The sequence below is a fragment of the Salvelinus namaycush genome, unplaced genomic scaffold (genome assembly GCF_016432855.1).
Source record: "Salvelinus namaycush isolate Seneca unplaced genomic scaffold, SaNama_1.0 Scaffold743, whole genome shotgun sequence".
NCBI classification, from domain to species: Eukaryota; Metazoa; Chordata; class Actinopteri; order Salmoniformes; family Salmonidae; genus Salvelinus; species Salvelinus namaycush.
This window is the reverse complement of record NW_024061468.1, coordinates 1-15,473: the sequence shown is the minus strand read 5'-3', so window position 1 is coordinate 15,473 and position 15,473 is coordinate 1. Positions and strand designations below refer to the sequence as shown.

At 42.3% G+C, this 15,473-nt stretch overlaps 1 protein-coding gene across 3 annotated transcripts; it reads left to right on the top strand.

Annotated features, from left to right (window-relative positions):
• The first annotated feature begins 8,531 nt into the window (after positions 1-8,531).
• On the top strand, positions 8,532-13,838 carry LOC120042691 (protein transport protein Sec16A-like). Of its 3 annotated transcripts, XR_005476221.1 has the most exons (6): positions 8,532-9,071; positions 10,149-10,205; positions 10,306-10,405; positions 10,506-10,679; positions 13,183-13,320; positions 13,487-13,838. XR_005476221.1 is itself a non-coding variant. In XM_038987488.1 (5 exons), the coding sequence occupies exons 1-4, from the start codon at positions 9,857-9,859 to the stop codon at positions 10,676-10,678; spliced, it is 516 nt and encodes a 171-aa protein (XP_038843416.1). In that variant the 5' UTR covers positions 9,781-9,856; the 3' UTR covers position 10,679; positions 10,800-10,865. The 3 variants fall into 3 exon arrangements, 1 of the variants encoding a protein (XP_038843416.1); XR_005476220.1 differs by lacking the exons at positions 13,183-13,320; positions 13,487-13,838 and adding an exon at positions 10,800-10,865 and having other exon boundaries at positions 8,544-9,071; XM_038987488.1 differs by lacking the exons at positions 8,532-9,071; positions 13,183-13,320; positions 13,487-13,838 and adding exons at positions 9,781-10,042; positions 10,800-10,865.
• Positions 13,839-15,473: the final 1,635 nt, after the last annotated feature.

The window sequence follows — 15,473 nt, the reverse complement described above, 5'->3', positions numbered from 1 at the left end:
GGCAACGGTGAGAGACTTGTTTTTAGAGAGGTGGATTTTTAAAAGTAGAAGTTCAAATTGTTTGGGTACAGACCTGGATAGTAGGACAGAACTCTGCAGGCTATCTATCTTGTCTGAAAATGTTGTAGTTAGGGATGAAAATGTCAACATTTTTGGTGGTCTTCCTATGCCAGGATTCAGACACGGCTAGAACATCCGGGTTGGCAGAGTGTGCTAAAGCAGTGAATATAACAAACTTAGGGAGGAGGCTTCTAATGTTAACATGCATGAAACCAAGGCTATTACGGTTACAGAAGTCATCAAAATAGAGCGCCTGGGGAATAGGAGTGGAGCTAGGCACTGCAGGGCCCGGATTCACCTCTACATCACCAGAGGAACAGAGGAGGAGTAGGATAAGGGTACGGCTAAAAGCTATGAGAATTGGTCGTCTAGAACATCTGGAACAGAGTAAAAGGAGGTTTCTGGGGGCGATAAAATAGATTCAAGGTATAATGTAAAGACAAAGGTATGGTAGGATGTGAATACAGTGGAGGTAAACCTAGGTATTGAGTGATGATGAGAGAGATATTGTCTCTAGAAACATCATTGAAACCAGGTGATGTCATCGCATGTGTGGGTGGTGGAACTGAAAGGTTGGATAAGGTATAGTGAGCGGGGCTGGAGGCTCTACAGTGAAATAAGCCAATAAACACTAACTAGAACAGCAATGGACAAGGCATATTGACATTAAGGAGAGGCATGCTTAGTCCATTGATCATAAGGGTCCAGTGAGTAGAGGTTGGTTGGGGTCACGGCGATTCAGACAGCTAGCCGGGCCATCGGTAGCAAGCTAGCATAGGATGGAGGTCTGTTTTTAGCCACCTCGTGGCTAAACAGAGTTTGAAAATCAGTTATTCAGAGCCTTGCAGAACTGTACGGGAATAGCCAATTCCAGAACCTCCCCATATCATCCACAGGGGAATCCGGTGGAGAGATTTAACCGTACACTGTTGTCAATGTTGCGCACACTAGATGAAGAGGAAAAAGGCCAACTGGGGTGATTATCTGAACAAGGTCATTCATGCATATAATTGTACCCGCAGTGATGCTACTGGGTTCTCACTGTATTTCCTGCTATTTGGAAGGGCTCCACTGCTACCTGTTGACCTTGTCTTTGGGTTACAGATAAAGGAACAGGAGAAATCATACCAGGATTATGCTAAGAAGTGGCAGCAACAGATGGCTGAAGCCTATGACATCGCCAGTAGAAACATGGAGAAATCAACAGCAAAGGGAAAAGCCTACTACGATCGGAAGAAAATGAGTTCGGTTCTGGTCTCAGGGGATCGTGAACTGGTGAGGAACATGTCAGAACGTGGGGGTCAGGGAAAGCTAAGATCACACTGGGAGGACCAAATACATGTGGTGGTAACCAGGAAAAGTGATGACAGCCCTGTCTATGAGGTCAAACCCGAGAGCGGTACAGGCAGGGCCCGGGGTCTGCACCGCAATATGCTCATGTCATGTAATTCCCTACCATTTGAGGAACCTATTGAAACTCCCAGTAGAGGTCTGTGGAGAAGGGATCCACCCCAGCAAAATCAGCAAAATGGGGAGAGCGCTGAGTCTGAGATCTCAGATGAGGATTCTTATCCAGTATTCATCAATAGGCCACGTAGGGATAAAGAGAGCAGACAGAGTAGCACACAACTAGTATCAGATAATAGTGAGGAACGGGGTCAGACTGATACAAACTTCACTGTGAAGGAGTGCCAGCCAGTCCTCAGAGAGAGCCCGGAAGGACAGGGGTAAATATGGAAACAGCTGAGGGCTCAGAGACTCAATCATCTCATGATGAAGTGGACACTGATTCATTGGGGTCACCCATGATCTTTCCCCGCCGTTCAGCCCGGCAGAGGAGGCCCAGAGACATTCGAACCTATAACACTTTTGGGCTGCCAAGCTCTTATCAGGATACCAACTAGAGATGTTCTGATGTGTATATATTTTCTTGTTTACCTTTACTAATCACAGTGTGATAATATTTAGTGGGGGTTGCGTCTGCCCATAAAGGCAGACTAGACATGTCTAGATAGTTATATGGCTGTTAGGCCAGTTTTTTCTGTTCTCATGACCAGTACTTACATCTTCTGTTTGTTTTGAGGCTGGTGAAATGTTTGGGACAACATTTCGTTTTTGCAGGGGGGTGTTGTAAGCGGTCTTAGTACAGTTGTATTCCAGCCACTAGGAGGTACTCTGGTGAAGCCCATGGGAAATAAAGAAATATAGTTTAAGTGAATTGGGAAAAGTAAGAATGAAAAACGAAAGAAAGTCTGTAAACGGCTGTTACCTGTGCTGACATGATTAAAAGTGAACTAAACTGTACTTTTCGCGTTGTAGTTTATATGATAAGCTCATTGGAAGGGTAACATAAACAGATACATGTGCTGCCTTTCCAACTGATGTGAAGTTCCAACACAAATATTCATTTGAAAAAGCAATAGACTTTCACATTGTAGGCCTGTTGTATAAATAATGTAATCATAATATATGCCATTTAGCAGATGCTTTCATCCAAAGCGATTTACAGTCATTTGCACATATGTAACAGTATAACTTTAAACCGTCCCCTCGCCCCAACACGGGCGCGAACCAGGGACCCTCTGCATACATCAACAACGGTCGCCCATGAAGCATCGTTACCCATCGCTCCACAAAGGCCGCGGCCCTTGCAGAGCAAGGGGCAACACTACTTAAGTCTCAGAGCAAGTGACGTAACTGATTGAAATGCTACTAGCGCGTACCCGCTAACTAGCTAGCCATTTCACATCCGTTACACTCACCCCCCTTTCAACCTCCTCCTTTTTCCGCAGCAACCAGTGATCCGGGTCAACAGCATCAATGTAACAGTATAACTTTAAACCGTCCCCTCGCCCCGACACGGGCGCGAACCAGGGACCCTCTGCATACATCAACAACTGACGCCCACGAAGCGTCGTTACCCATCGCTCCACAAAGGCCACGGCCGTTGCAGAGCAAGGGGCAACACTACTTAAGTCTCAGAGCAAGTGACGTAACTGATTGAAATGCTACTAGCGCGTACCCGCTAACTAGCTAGCCATTTCACATCCGTTACACATACATTTTACGTATGGGTTGCACCGGGAATCGAACCCACAACCCTGGTGGTGGGATCGGCATTCTCTACACAGGATCATCATTTATAATGTAATGTGTGTTTATAACAGTGAATGACATTGATAATAAAAGTCTATAGCAGTGTAATAAGTGTTTATAACAATGTACAGCACATCTACCAACGCACCGATGCGTTTCAAGAGCCTAGACTATTTTGTTTCAGAATCCTCAGACCCCTGACAGGGAGTAGCATAGGGGATAATGCCATCTAGTGGAATGGAAATTAAACTATTATTCCAGATATTATTTAATAAAGAATATTGAAAACCTAAATTACTTTTCAGAGATCAGAGAAACGAAACAGAACGCATCTTGAAACAGGGAAATATACTACAATTTGTGATGTGTTCAAGTAAACGATGGACTTATAATTTGAAGCTTTTTGCTCGATTTGGAATGTCGCTGATTTCATGTAGCTCTCCTGCGCATCATTTACTAAACAAAATCCCGCAAACGTAAAAGCGCCAGAATTAAACATCGCGAGATTGTAACTATGTGTGAGTCAGAGATTTGAAAGCTTTCATCCAAAACGCTTTCATCCAAAACGATTTACAGTAATGCGTACATACATTTTACGTATGGGCGGCCCAGGGAAATTAGACTTTTTCTAAAGTTTTTCGAAGCAATTTCTTTACCTCTTTCTTTGTAATACTGTATGTATTCAATCATTTCGAATTGATCTCTTCCCAATGGGCACATACATCAATTACATTTTTATTCCATGTTAGTTCAACGTAATTTCATCGAAATTACATGGAAAAAACATTGATGCAAAGTGGGTTTATTGTGTCACAGTGAATTTTATAATCTGCAATCAATTTCATTATGTTTTCATGTGCCATGATTCTGACATTTGACATATGATCCTCATAGGATTAGGCTAAATAGTTTCAGTGGTGCAGTAAATGTAATCTCAATTCAATACGATGTGCATATACGATGTTCAATACGATGTACATATAGCCAATATAGCTATTAAACCCATGTTCAGTGACTGTAATCTGTGACGCAAGTGGCCGAATATGTTTGTGACGTTCCATGGAAACCACGGTATTGTTTAAAACTCGATTCTGATTGGCTTGCAGGTCATTCTACAGCGTAAATTATAAATGAAAACGTGCTTTTATATCAGTGTGACAGATTCACAATACCGAGCGTGTCTCAAACCGTACCGCGCTTTTATCTGCCTAAAGGTATCTTCACCCACGACTGGATAGGCTTTTTAGATACGCTTGTCCAAGGTAAGGATATGAGTCAAACTATAGCCTACTTTTAATCTTTTAGTTCCGAACTCAAGTTACTCCAGTCAAGTGATTAATCGTAAAAGTTAGTTGTTTTGACTGAGCAGTCCAATGGCCAATGCTGTTTTTGGACTATGACACCCTCTGCTATATACTATGATGAGCCAATAACATGCATAGATTATACATTAGGCATTGCACAAATCAGGTCAGAATATAAAGTTGCTATTTCCGTCAACTCAAGTTACTCAAGTCAAGTTACTCAAGTCAAGTGATTAATCTTAAGAGTTAGTTGTTTTGACTGTCAAAACAAATAACTGATGGATTATTCCAAATTAAATTGGCAATTATGCATCACAAATTCACAATATTACTTGTATTTCAATTATTCATCCAGGCCCAAGACATAAAGTCGCCTGAAAGCTGTGTAGCAATAATTCCAGCTCCTGATCCATAGGATGGTAATCACATACATGATTGGCTTAATCAAGAATCATGGATACCTTTCATGTGAGTACTCACACGCCACATTTTTTTACATACCTCAGAAGGAAGATACCTCAATATCTGGAAGCACTGTCTCATGTACAATTGTTAATGCTATCTCTGAAATGTCTAACAAAATGTTGACTTGATCGTTTCATCAAGACCTTCTCATCACAAGTTGGAACTAGTTGTCAACATTGGGACAGTGCTGCCCAAAATAACAGGGGCCAATATTTTCATGGAGGTAAGCACTACATTTCTGATGGGTTTAAAGACTGTATTACATTATCTAAATTTGAGAAAGTAAACCCCAGCTGTTGTTATTCTTTTCACAGTGCCATGAATGTTCTTTTCACAGTGCTCATTATGCCATGAATGTTTCATTGCTGAACAACCATAGATATTTTTCCTCTAATTTGGCTCCCGTTCCTCCAACAGTGAGCAAGACCTGCCAGCAGAGCTCACTGGAGCAGGGAGACAACCCGTCATCCTTTTGGCGCCTGACAAAGTACACTTTTTTTCTTCTAAATAACACTATAGTAATATCATATGCACAAAGTTACATTCCTAATAAGATTGGTGTTAAGTGAGAAAGAATCCTAAAGATGGTCCAATGGGCATGGTCTGAAGCCTCATTATCTCAGTATGTTGAACCACCTGATTTCTTGCAGGCTTGAGATTCAGATCCTGCTGAACGATGTTAAGCAGTCGATTAACCACATGCAGGGGACGCTGAACACCATGCAGGGGCAGTGTATTGAGTTGCAGACTGCCATATCTAAGGTAGTGTCAGATGAGTCTCAGATACAGAAGAATAGGTCTATGGTGGTATGGTGATATGGATTGAGATGGTGATTATAATAATGATGACTAGCGGTACCCCACCCTACTGGCGGTAAATCATTGGATCTGATTAATTCAATTCAATGCAATTCAATCTTTGAGGACTGCAACCATAGAAATACAATTTCTTTACACTAATAATAAGCTATTGTCAACTTCCCGTCTATGGTTATCTTGCTCATTGCTCACTGTTACCCTATGTGTGCAACTATTATTGATTTATCACAGAAAAATAATTTGGTTGCAAATGTACCTGGTACCATGTAAATAATTGTTAGGCTACTCATTTTGAATCCACCGGTGGCAACTTGTGTGACCATAAAAGTCTGTGTGCGACTGGGCACAGTTAAATAATTTGGTTACTGACCTGCCCTACATCATAGAAGGCCCTTCAAGTCGGAACTAGGAAATTCGGACATTTCTGACTCGCTAACTCGTTATGGAATGATGATTTCAAGTTTCCCACTTGTGAAGTATCAGAATCAACCAGTAGGAAGATCTACGCTAATAACTTACATTCATTTAACTCTGAGGTTCCAAGTTTCCGATGGCATGTGAATGCGTCAATAATTGCCATGGTAATTTTGAATGTTCAGTCAGTGAGCATTATGGGTAATTGTCCTACATACTCACATCAAATGCTGTAGTAACAGTGTCATTCCAAACACAATAAATGTGAAAATTAACAAAGATACAAAATATTGCTAAAGTGAAGAAAATCAACTCAAAATTGTAGGAGGAAATGCCCCTGCAGCAGGGAGGCTTACGGTATTATAATATATTGTAGATAACATTAATATAATTTGTGTATTTACAGTATCAGCACACATACAAATGAAAGTATATGCTATGGATTGATCTACACTGAGTGAACAAAACATTAAGAACACCTTCCTATTGAGTTGCCCCCCTTGGTGGTGGACCATTCTTGATACTCAGGGAAAACTGTTGATCGTGAAAAACACAACAGCATTGCAGTTCTTGACACAAACCGGTGCACCGGGCACCTACTACCATACTCTGTTAAAAGGGACTTAAATCTTTTGTCTTGCTTATTCACCCTCTGAATGACACTCATACACAATTCATGTCTCAATTGTCTAAAAATCATTCTTTAACCTGTCTCCTCCCATTCATCTACACTGAGAAGAAGATTTAACAATTGATATCAATAAGGGATTATAGCTTTTACCTGATTACTCTGTCACAGAAAGAGAAGGTGTTCTTAATGTTTAACACACTCAGTGTATGTGTAATTTTTTTTACCTTTATTTACTTAGGCAAGTCAGTAAAGAACAAATATTTTTTTTCAATGAAGGTCTAGGAACTGCCTTGTTAAGGGGCAGAACGAAAGATTTGTATCTTGTCAGCTCAGGGATTTGATTTTGCAACCTTTCGGTTATTAGTCCAACGCTCTAACCACTAGGCTACGCTGCCGACCCAATGACGTTATAGATTCCAAGTGGTTGATTTTTTAGGGAATGACTATATGCTCTATATTATACCTGCAGATCATCATAGCAGCCGAAGTTGCTGTGCAGAGGGAGGAGATCGTCCGAGCATCAGGCCTCATCCCGTCACATAGTGAGGGTATCCTTCAAACAGCCAGTGTCCCTGCACAGAGGGAGGGGATTCTCTCATTAGCTAGCATCAATGCACAGAGGGAGGAGATCCTCATTTCGTCAGGCCTCATCACTGCACAGAGGGAGGGGATCCTCCAAACAGCCAGTGTCCCTGCACAGAGGGAGGGGATCCTCCAAACAGCCACTGTCCCTGCACATAGTGAGGGGATCCTCCAAACAGCCAGTGTCCCTGCACATAGTGAGGGGATCCTCCAAACAGCCAGTGTCCCTGCACAGAGTGAGGAGATCCTCCAAACAGCCAGTGTCCCTGCACAGAGTGAGGGGATCCTCCAAACAGCCAGTGTCCCTGCACAGAGTGAGGGGAACCTCCAAACAGCCAGTGTCCCTGCACAGAGGGAGGGGATTCTCTCAGCAGCCAGCTTCAATGCACAGAGGGAGGAGATCCTGATTTCGTCAGGCCTCATCACTGCACAGAGGGATTGGATCCTCCAAACAGCCAGTGTCCCTGCACAGAGGGAGGGGATCCTCCAAACAGCCACTGTCCCTGCACATAGTGAGGGGATCCTCCAAACAGCCAGTGTCCCTGCACATAGTGAGGGGATCCTCCAAACAGCCAGTGTCCCTGCACAGAGTGAGGAGATCCTCCAAACAGCCAGTGTCCCTGCACAGAGTGAGGGGATCCTCCAAACAGCCAGTGTCCCTGCACAGAGTGAGGGGAACCTCCAAACAGCCAGTGTCCCTGCACAGAGGGAGGGGAACCTCCAAACAGCCAGTGTCCCTGCACAGAGGGAGGGGATTCTCTCAGCAGCCAGCTTCAATGCACAGAGGGAGGAGATCCTCATTTCGTCAGGCCTCATCACTGCACAGAGGGATTGGATCCTCCAAACAGCCAGTGTCCCTGCACAGAGGGAGGGGATTCTCTCAGCAGCTAGCATCACTGCACAGAGGGAGGAGATACTCCGATCATCAGGCCTCATCCCTGCACGGAGGGAGGGGATCCTCCAAACAGCCAGTGTCACTGCGCAGAGGGAGGGAATCGTCCCAATGGCCAGCGTCCCTGCGCACAGGGAGGGGATTGTCCCAAAGGCTAGTGTTCCTGCTGAGAGGGAGGAGATCCTCCGATCATCAGGCCTCATCCCTGCACAGAGGAAGGGGATCCTCCAAACAGCCAGTGTCCCTGCACAGAGGGAGGGGATTCTCCAAACATCAAGTGTCCCTGCACCGAGGGAGGAGATTCACCAGTCAGCCATTGTCCCTGCACAGAGGGAGGGGGTTCTCCGAGCAGCTAGCATCACTGCGCAGAGGGAGGAGATCCTCAGAGCATCAGGCCTTATCCCTGCACATAGGAAGGGGCTCCTCCGAGCATCAGGCCTCATCCCTGCACAGAGGGAGGGGATTCTTCCAGCAGCTTCTTCCATCAGCTACTATCAGAATAATAAGCTCCTCAGAGCATCACAACTCACCCCTGCACAAAGGAAGTTGAGATTCCTGATAGCCAGTGTCACTGCGCAGAGGAAGGGAATCTTCCCAAAGGCCAGCGTCCCTGCGCACAGGGAGTGGATCGTCCCAAAGGCTAGTGTCCCTGCAGAGAGGGAGGAGATCCTCCTCACAGCCAGTGTCCCTGTGAAGAATGAAAACAATCATCCACAACCACCTCCCATCATCCCCATGGTGGCACCACTGTGGAAATGGGATGGTGGAGCGTGTCCTCCACCTGTGGATTTCTATTCCAAGAGAAGAGGTCACTTAACCTTACCTAATTAGTAAAGAAATTACCATTGTGATAGCTTGATAATAAGTTGTGATAGGTTAAATGTATGGCTCATGTGAGTGTATATCTGTAATACTTTCATGCATTTTCTACATAACACAGGTTTAGCTACATTTTACTTTTACATTTTAGTCATTTAGCAGACGCTCTTATCCAGAGCTACTTACAGTAGTGAGTGTATACATTTTCATACTTCCTTGAATCTCTCCAGGATTTCGCATGGATTTTTAAAATATTAAATATGCTAGATTTTGCAGCGACAATTACGACATTTTGCATAGTAATATGCAATTGTTTTGTCCAATTTGTTGCAAAAATGCGCTGACAAGGGAAAAAACTGTGTTGACATGTGGCTTGATTGAACCATATTATGCAGTAAATGTGCGGTGATTGGTTGAAATTGCGAGCCCTCTTTTTGTACTGTGGTAATGGGTCAGTTCTATGCGATAATATTGTGATGATGTGACTATTTTATGCAGAAATAGTTTGGTGATTGGTCAAATTTGTAAGCCCTCACATAATATGCAGGGAATTGTTGATTTTGCAACCAAAACAATGCGATTGCAGAGTCCTGGAGTAACCTCCCAGTAATCCCTGTGACTGCGTGTAGGTTAAGATTGGGTTGTAACAGAGTATCAGAGCCAGACGTTCCTACCTGTCAGCCAGTAATTGTTCTGTATGGTGACATGAGCAGAGTGGCCTGACTTCTCCCACTTATTACAGATGTCCGACTTAGATATGTTGAGCATCCTGCTATGATGTCCATCACCAAGCCGGAACACTCCGATGCCAACCCTCAGTTCCAGACTGGCAGCCGGCCGGTGGCTGAGCCCGAGACCCCTGCTGTTCACAATAACAGTGGAGGCTGGCTCAGCTGGGTCTTTGGGAGTGGAAGAGCTAATAAGAAGGAGGTTCATCTACCTGAGGACAAAGACAGATCTGTAAGGAACTGGTTCTTAACACTATATTCTATATAGAGACAATTGAGTGGATTTTGTTTTATTTTTTTTGTGGCTTGCTTCACATTGCTAATATCTTCTTCCTCAGATTGTCTGGGATCCAACTCTGCACAGATGGGTTAACAAAACTGAGCCCAAGGCTGAGGTACTTAAATTCAATTCAATTAAAAACAGTGAACAACCATTGTATTTCAACTGTGATAATATTACTAACAATTTGGAAAATGTGTTGATGTGTTTTACAGAACAAGTGTGTACCACCACCTCCACCGATGGGGACATATGGATATCAGGGGAACACTGGCAGTGTCCCCAAAGGAGTGAATCCTTACTCTATGAAAGCAGGTGAATATTGCTTTAGAATACATGTGGTTTAACCAAGACTGTGTCAGCCAATCATAGATGTCCCTGGTGATCTCCTGCTAACACCTTCCAAAACTACCAGCAGGTCTATGGGGCAGCAGATACCCTACAATGAATTACAATGATAGGACCAACTCAAAGCCTCCAAGCCATGGGCCTGGACTGCTTCCTAGACAGCTCTCTGGCTTGCTCCCTCCTTCACACTTTGACCTCATGGCACCAATGGTTGTGCCACCTGACACTCTACCCTACTGAGGTATGACTCTGAAAAATCCTTCCAAATTTTATTCATTCATCATTAACTGAGATTTTACTTTAACATAGCAAATGGCTGAAGTAGCAAGAATGTTAACTATTTTTTATTTTTGACCAACAGGCCATTTGCCCAGAGTGGATTTGCCATACATAGATTTTTTCAGCATTAAAAAACTTCAGCATTAAAAATCTATTAAAAGATGATCTTTTAATTAAATCTCTCCTTTGTGTCCTCATGTTCACATTAATTTGATGTGTTCTATCATCGTTTACAATGCTTATTGCTTCTGCTTTGTTTTACTTACTGATAAGTATATATTATACACATATATTTTATTTTAGACATTACAAAAACATATTTTTGTGCATTTTGGATTTCCTGCATTTACTTACTGTACAGACAAGTATATTTTATACACATATAAAAAAAATGTACATGTTTTTTTAATGTATTCCATAGACAGAACAAAATATATTTAGATGCATTTTGAATTCCTAAATGTCAATATTTTTATTTTCTATGTCATGTGTTTATTCCCATTTATGTACATCCTGTTTACACCTCACACACATGGTCAGTGGCTTAAATAAGAAGACAACAGTAACATGTCAGATATAGTTTAAATGTATTCATTGTTGAGTTTGCACCCCAATATGACACTTTAAATATTTCACAGAAGACTGAAATGTAACAAAACACCTATTGTGTTTATTGAGATGTACACTGAGATGCTCAGTTGGTCAATATTCCCCTCCAGTGATTCCCCAACATCTTGTCAACATGGGCCTCAATGATCTCAAATATATTGTCCATGTAAAAAACATGTCTGATTATAATTAATAATGTCCGACAATACCTTTTAATTCTATGCGCTATACATTTTGCTAGCATTTTTGCATCACAACACTGAAGTGTAAGGTGCCTCCAATTTTTTTATGGACTGGATCTTTATATTTACCACTTTGAATCCTGTTTCAGTAATAATGAAGGAGTGGTTAAAACATGCTAATAACGGTCCTCTGAGTATATCAAAAAAGGTTTATCAGAGTTATTGACCTCACAAGAAGTCAGATTCGAGTAACTTACATTGTGGTGCTGAAACTTGAAGCAGCAGCCACGGCACAATCAATCGGAAATGGACAGCTCATGGTGCTGAAAGTAAGCAAATTTGAGTAAACATTATTCATTTTAAACGTCTTCATTTTAATTAGGGATATGTGTTGCAGCCTATTTCTTCCTATTTAAGAAATAAGAGGTAGGTCTACCTGTTTGACAGATGAAAAGAGGCTATAGGCTGCTATATCCATAGATATGTTAGTCAATTCCTCCACCCGCCATGCACTCTTTAAATAGCCCACCTCTTTATCTGTTAAGACTTACAGCTATTATTGTCACGTTCCTGACCTTATTTCCCTTGTTTTGTCTTTATTTAGTATGGTCAGGGCGTGAGTTGGGGTGGGCTGTCTATGTGTGTTTTTCTATGTTGGGGTTTTGTGTTCGGCCTGGTATGATTCTCAATCAGAGGCAGCTGTCAATCGTTGTCCCTGATTGAGAATCATACTTAGGCAGCCTGGGTTTCACTTTTGGTTTGTGGGTGATTGTTGCCGTGTCTGTGTTTGTTTCGCCACACGGTACTGTTTTCGTTCGTTTGTTCACGTCGTTTATTTGTTTTGTATTTTGTCCCGTGTTTTTCGTCTTCGTTTAAATTTATTAAAAGCATGTATTCAAACCACGCTGCGCTTTGGTCCGATGCTTGCTCCTCTTCAGACGAGGAGGAAGACGAGCGTTACAATTATGTATGAGAGGGTATGCCATAGGCCTACCTTTTCTTAAAGAAAAGGGCAAAAAGTACACTGTTTAAGATTTTGAAGAAAATTAAACGGATGTGATTATATACAGTTATCTATAACAGCGCTTTGGTCCGCGATACTTAATGCTAGAAACAAGCTGTAAAATAGGAATACCCGGTAAAGACGTGACTGCATATTGGGATTGTTGTTTAATTTGGAAATAATCTAATTCTGTCACTATCAATTGATTAAGCTATTCACGTTCTGAACAATAAAATCAATTTAAACAAAGACAGCTTTTTGGAAAACACTTTTGACCTCTCGTTGGGTTAAGCCAAGGAAGAAGATTAGCCAGCAGTTAAAGCTTACATTTTTCTGCGTCAGTAGGCCTACTCGGTCTGGGGTGGAAAGGTAGGCCTAACTTGAAAGTACCATGCTCAGATCCCTATTGACGTCTCAGAGTTAATTATTTGCAAACGGGTTCAGTTTCGTTGCAAATAATACACACTTTTGACATTGTAGAAATATAATAATATGAGGACTATCTGTCTATACTGTAATTTCAGTCATTTGTGATTTATTAAAAAAGTTTCTACTAATACTGTATGGTAACTCTATTGAAGTCCACTCTTGTACAGCACACTAAAGGTGAATCTCTTTCTCTACAATTTAGGAGATTTTAAGATATTTTGTTGTTTGTGATGGTACTCTAGGTGCGAGGGCCATCCTGTGCCACCAGTCAATTGATGGTGGATGACCTTCTGACCCCGTGCTCGCCAGGTGACCCGGCTGCCATAGAATTGACCTGGATGGATGTGCCTAGCGACAAGCTGCTGTAGCCCATCTGCATGGTGAGAAACGCACAGACATACTCACATTCACTGTTCACAAACATACTGGAACATGCTGTTTCAACATACACATCCAGGCATTGCAAACTGACTCTCACATTTGTGTAATTGCTGAACCATGCTCATGATTTTGTTTCTCTTCTGTGTGTGTCCCTCTGCCCTCCAGTCCGACATGCTGCCCTCACTATATACCACGCAACCCACAGTCAACATGGAGGTCTTGTTCAAGGTCAGGAAGTTCACAGAGGACTTAGAACAGGAGGGTTGAGAGCTCCTGGTTGGCAGCCTTTCGGTAACTGGCCCAATGATCTAACCTTGAGGCTACGTGCCGCCCCTTAGAATGTAGGGTGACTCCCCTAGTGGGTCCTGAACCCAGGTCAGCAGCACTACATTGCTGTGTGTCTGTATTGTTGAGGGTATATTGGTTTAGTAATACTCATTCCAGTTCTGGTCCCAGAGGGGATCTCAATACTGTTACACGTAGCCATGATCACCAAGCTACCCTTACTTAATTAAACCTGAATTCAAAAAGAACAAGATTTGCTTGTCATTATTTTATTTTAACTTGTATTATAGTATACCCACATTTCTGTCCACAACTTTTGAATCAGGTACCATTTAAATGTAAGGTGCTTAATACAGTTCCAGCCACTAGGGGGTACTCTGGTGAAGCCCATGGGAAATAAAATAAATATAGTTTAAGTGAATTGGGAAGAGTAAGAATGAAAACTAAAGAAAGACTGTAAACGGTTGTTACCTGTGCTGACATGATAAAAAGTGGAGTACACAGTACTTTTCGCGTTGTAGTTTATATGATAAGCTCATTGGAAGGGTAACAAATTTGGAGGCACCGCTGAGATGTATTTTCATGTGAGCACCGGCCCATATTCCTGGAACGGACAACGAGTGAGAGACATTGGGAGAGTAGCTAGCTAACGTTAGCAGGCTAACCACCTAACGGAGTGTAGCTATCTTGCCATTGCCTGCATTGTCGTTGTTGCCACGTGAGTAGGACAATATGAGTCGAGAGAGGGAAATGTTGTTGGATGAAATCGAACAGAGTTTATGGACTTTAACTGAGGACAATTTACGGCACCTGTGTGTAGTTGTGGAATAGGAGGTGTAGATGACTGAAGTAAAAGGAAAGAGCCATCGCGCTTTGCGGCGCAAATTGATGGAAGATTACTGTGAGAAGGAAGCTTTAATGGAATCAGAGGATGAGGGAATGTCTTACCTGCTTCAACTGAAAGACGAAATCAAAGGTATATCGGACTCTGAGGATACTGTGAAAGTCTGCCTTACAAATCCCAGCCAGTCGGCGCCAACGAGGCAAGTGGACAGCAATATGGAACGCCGTTTGGGTCTTTGCGTGTCAAAAAGATGCACGTCAAATAAGCTTCTTTAGCAATCAGGACCCTGAATATGACTCCAGGTCACACAATAATTTAACACGTTCATTCATTCTGTACGTAGTTATTGCCACATTGATTACACTCTCACTCGTATTTCATATGCCACAAAGATTCACCGATACATATGCTACGAGTCAAAGATTTCGTCACTGATGATCACATTTGCTTTAAGGTCGTTTGGACTCCGCCCAAGTCTCAGGTAGTGATGATAGACGTTCACTCAACTTCTGTTCTTCCGAGGTAAAATTAGGTAGCTAGTTAACAATAGCAGCCCCAATTTCTCAAAAATTGTAAATATACCATCTCTGATTGCACACCAGACTGCTGCTCACGGACAGAAAGGATGGACTTCAACCATCAATAGCCAGGTAACGTTAACTTAATGTTAGCTAACGTTAGCTATCTAAGTAGGTGTTGAGAGAGTGAGTGGTGTAACGGCTGCAAAAAAAGTAACTCAATAATATAACACTAACGTTACCGAACTACCAACGGCGTTAGCTAGCTAACGTTAAATACGTTAAATCTGCCTGCCATTGATATTTAACTACTCAAGATAGCTAGCTAAAGTTAATTGTTCATAATCTAACGTTAATTATGGAATCTATAAAACGTTAACTAATTACTGCTGCACAGTAACGTTAGCTAGCTAGCGATGTTGAATGAAGATACTTTTTTTGAGCTAGTTTGTAACTAAAGTACGTTAGTTAAAACTGCATCGCCTGTCAATGCACGGTTGTCTTC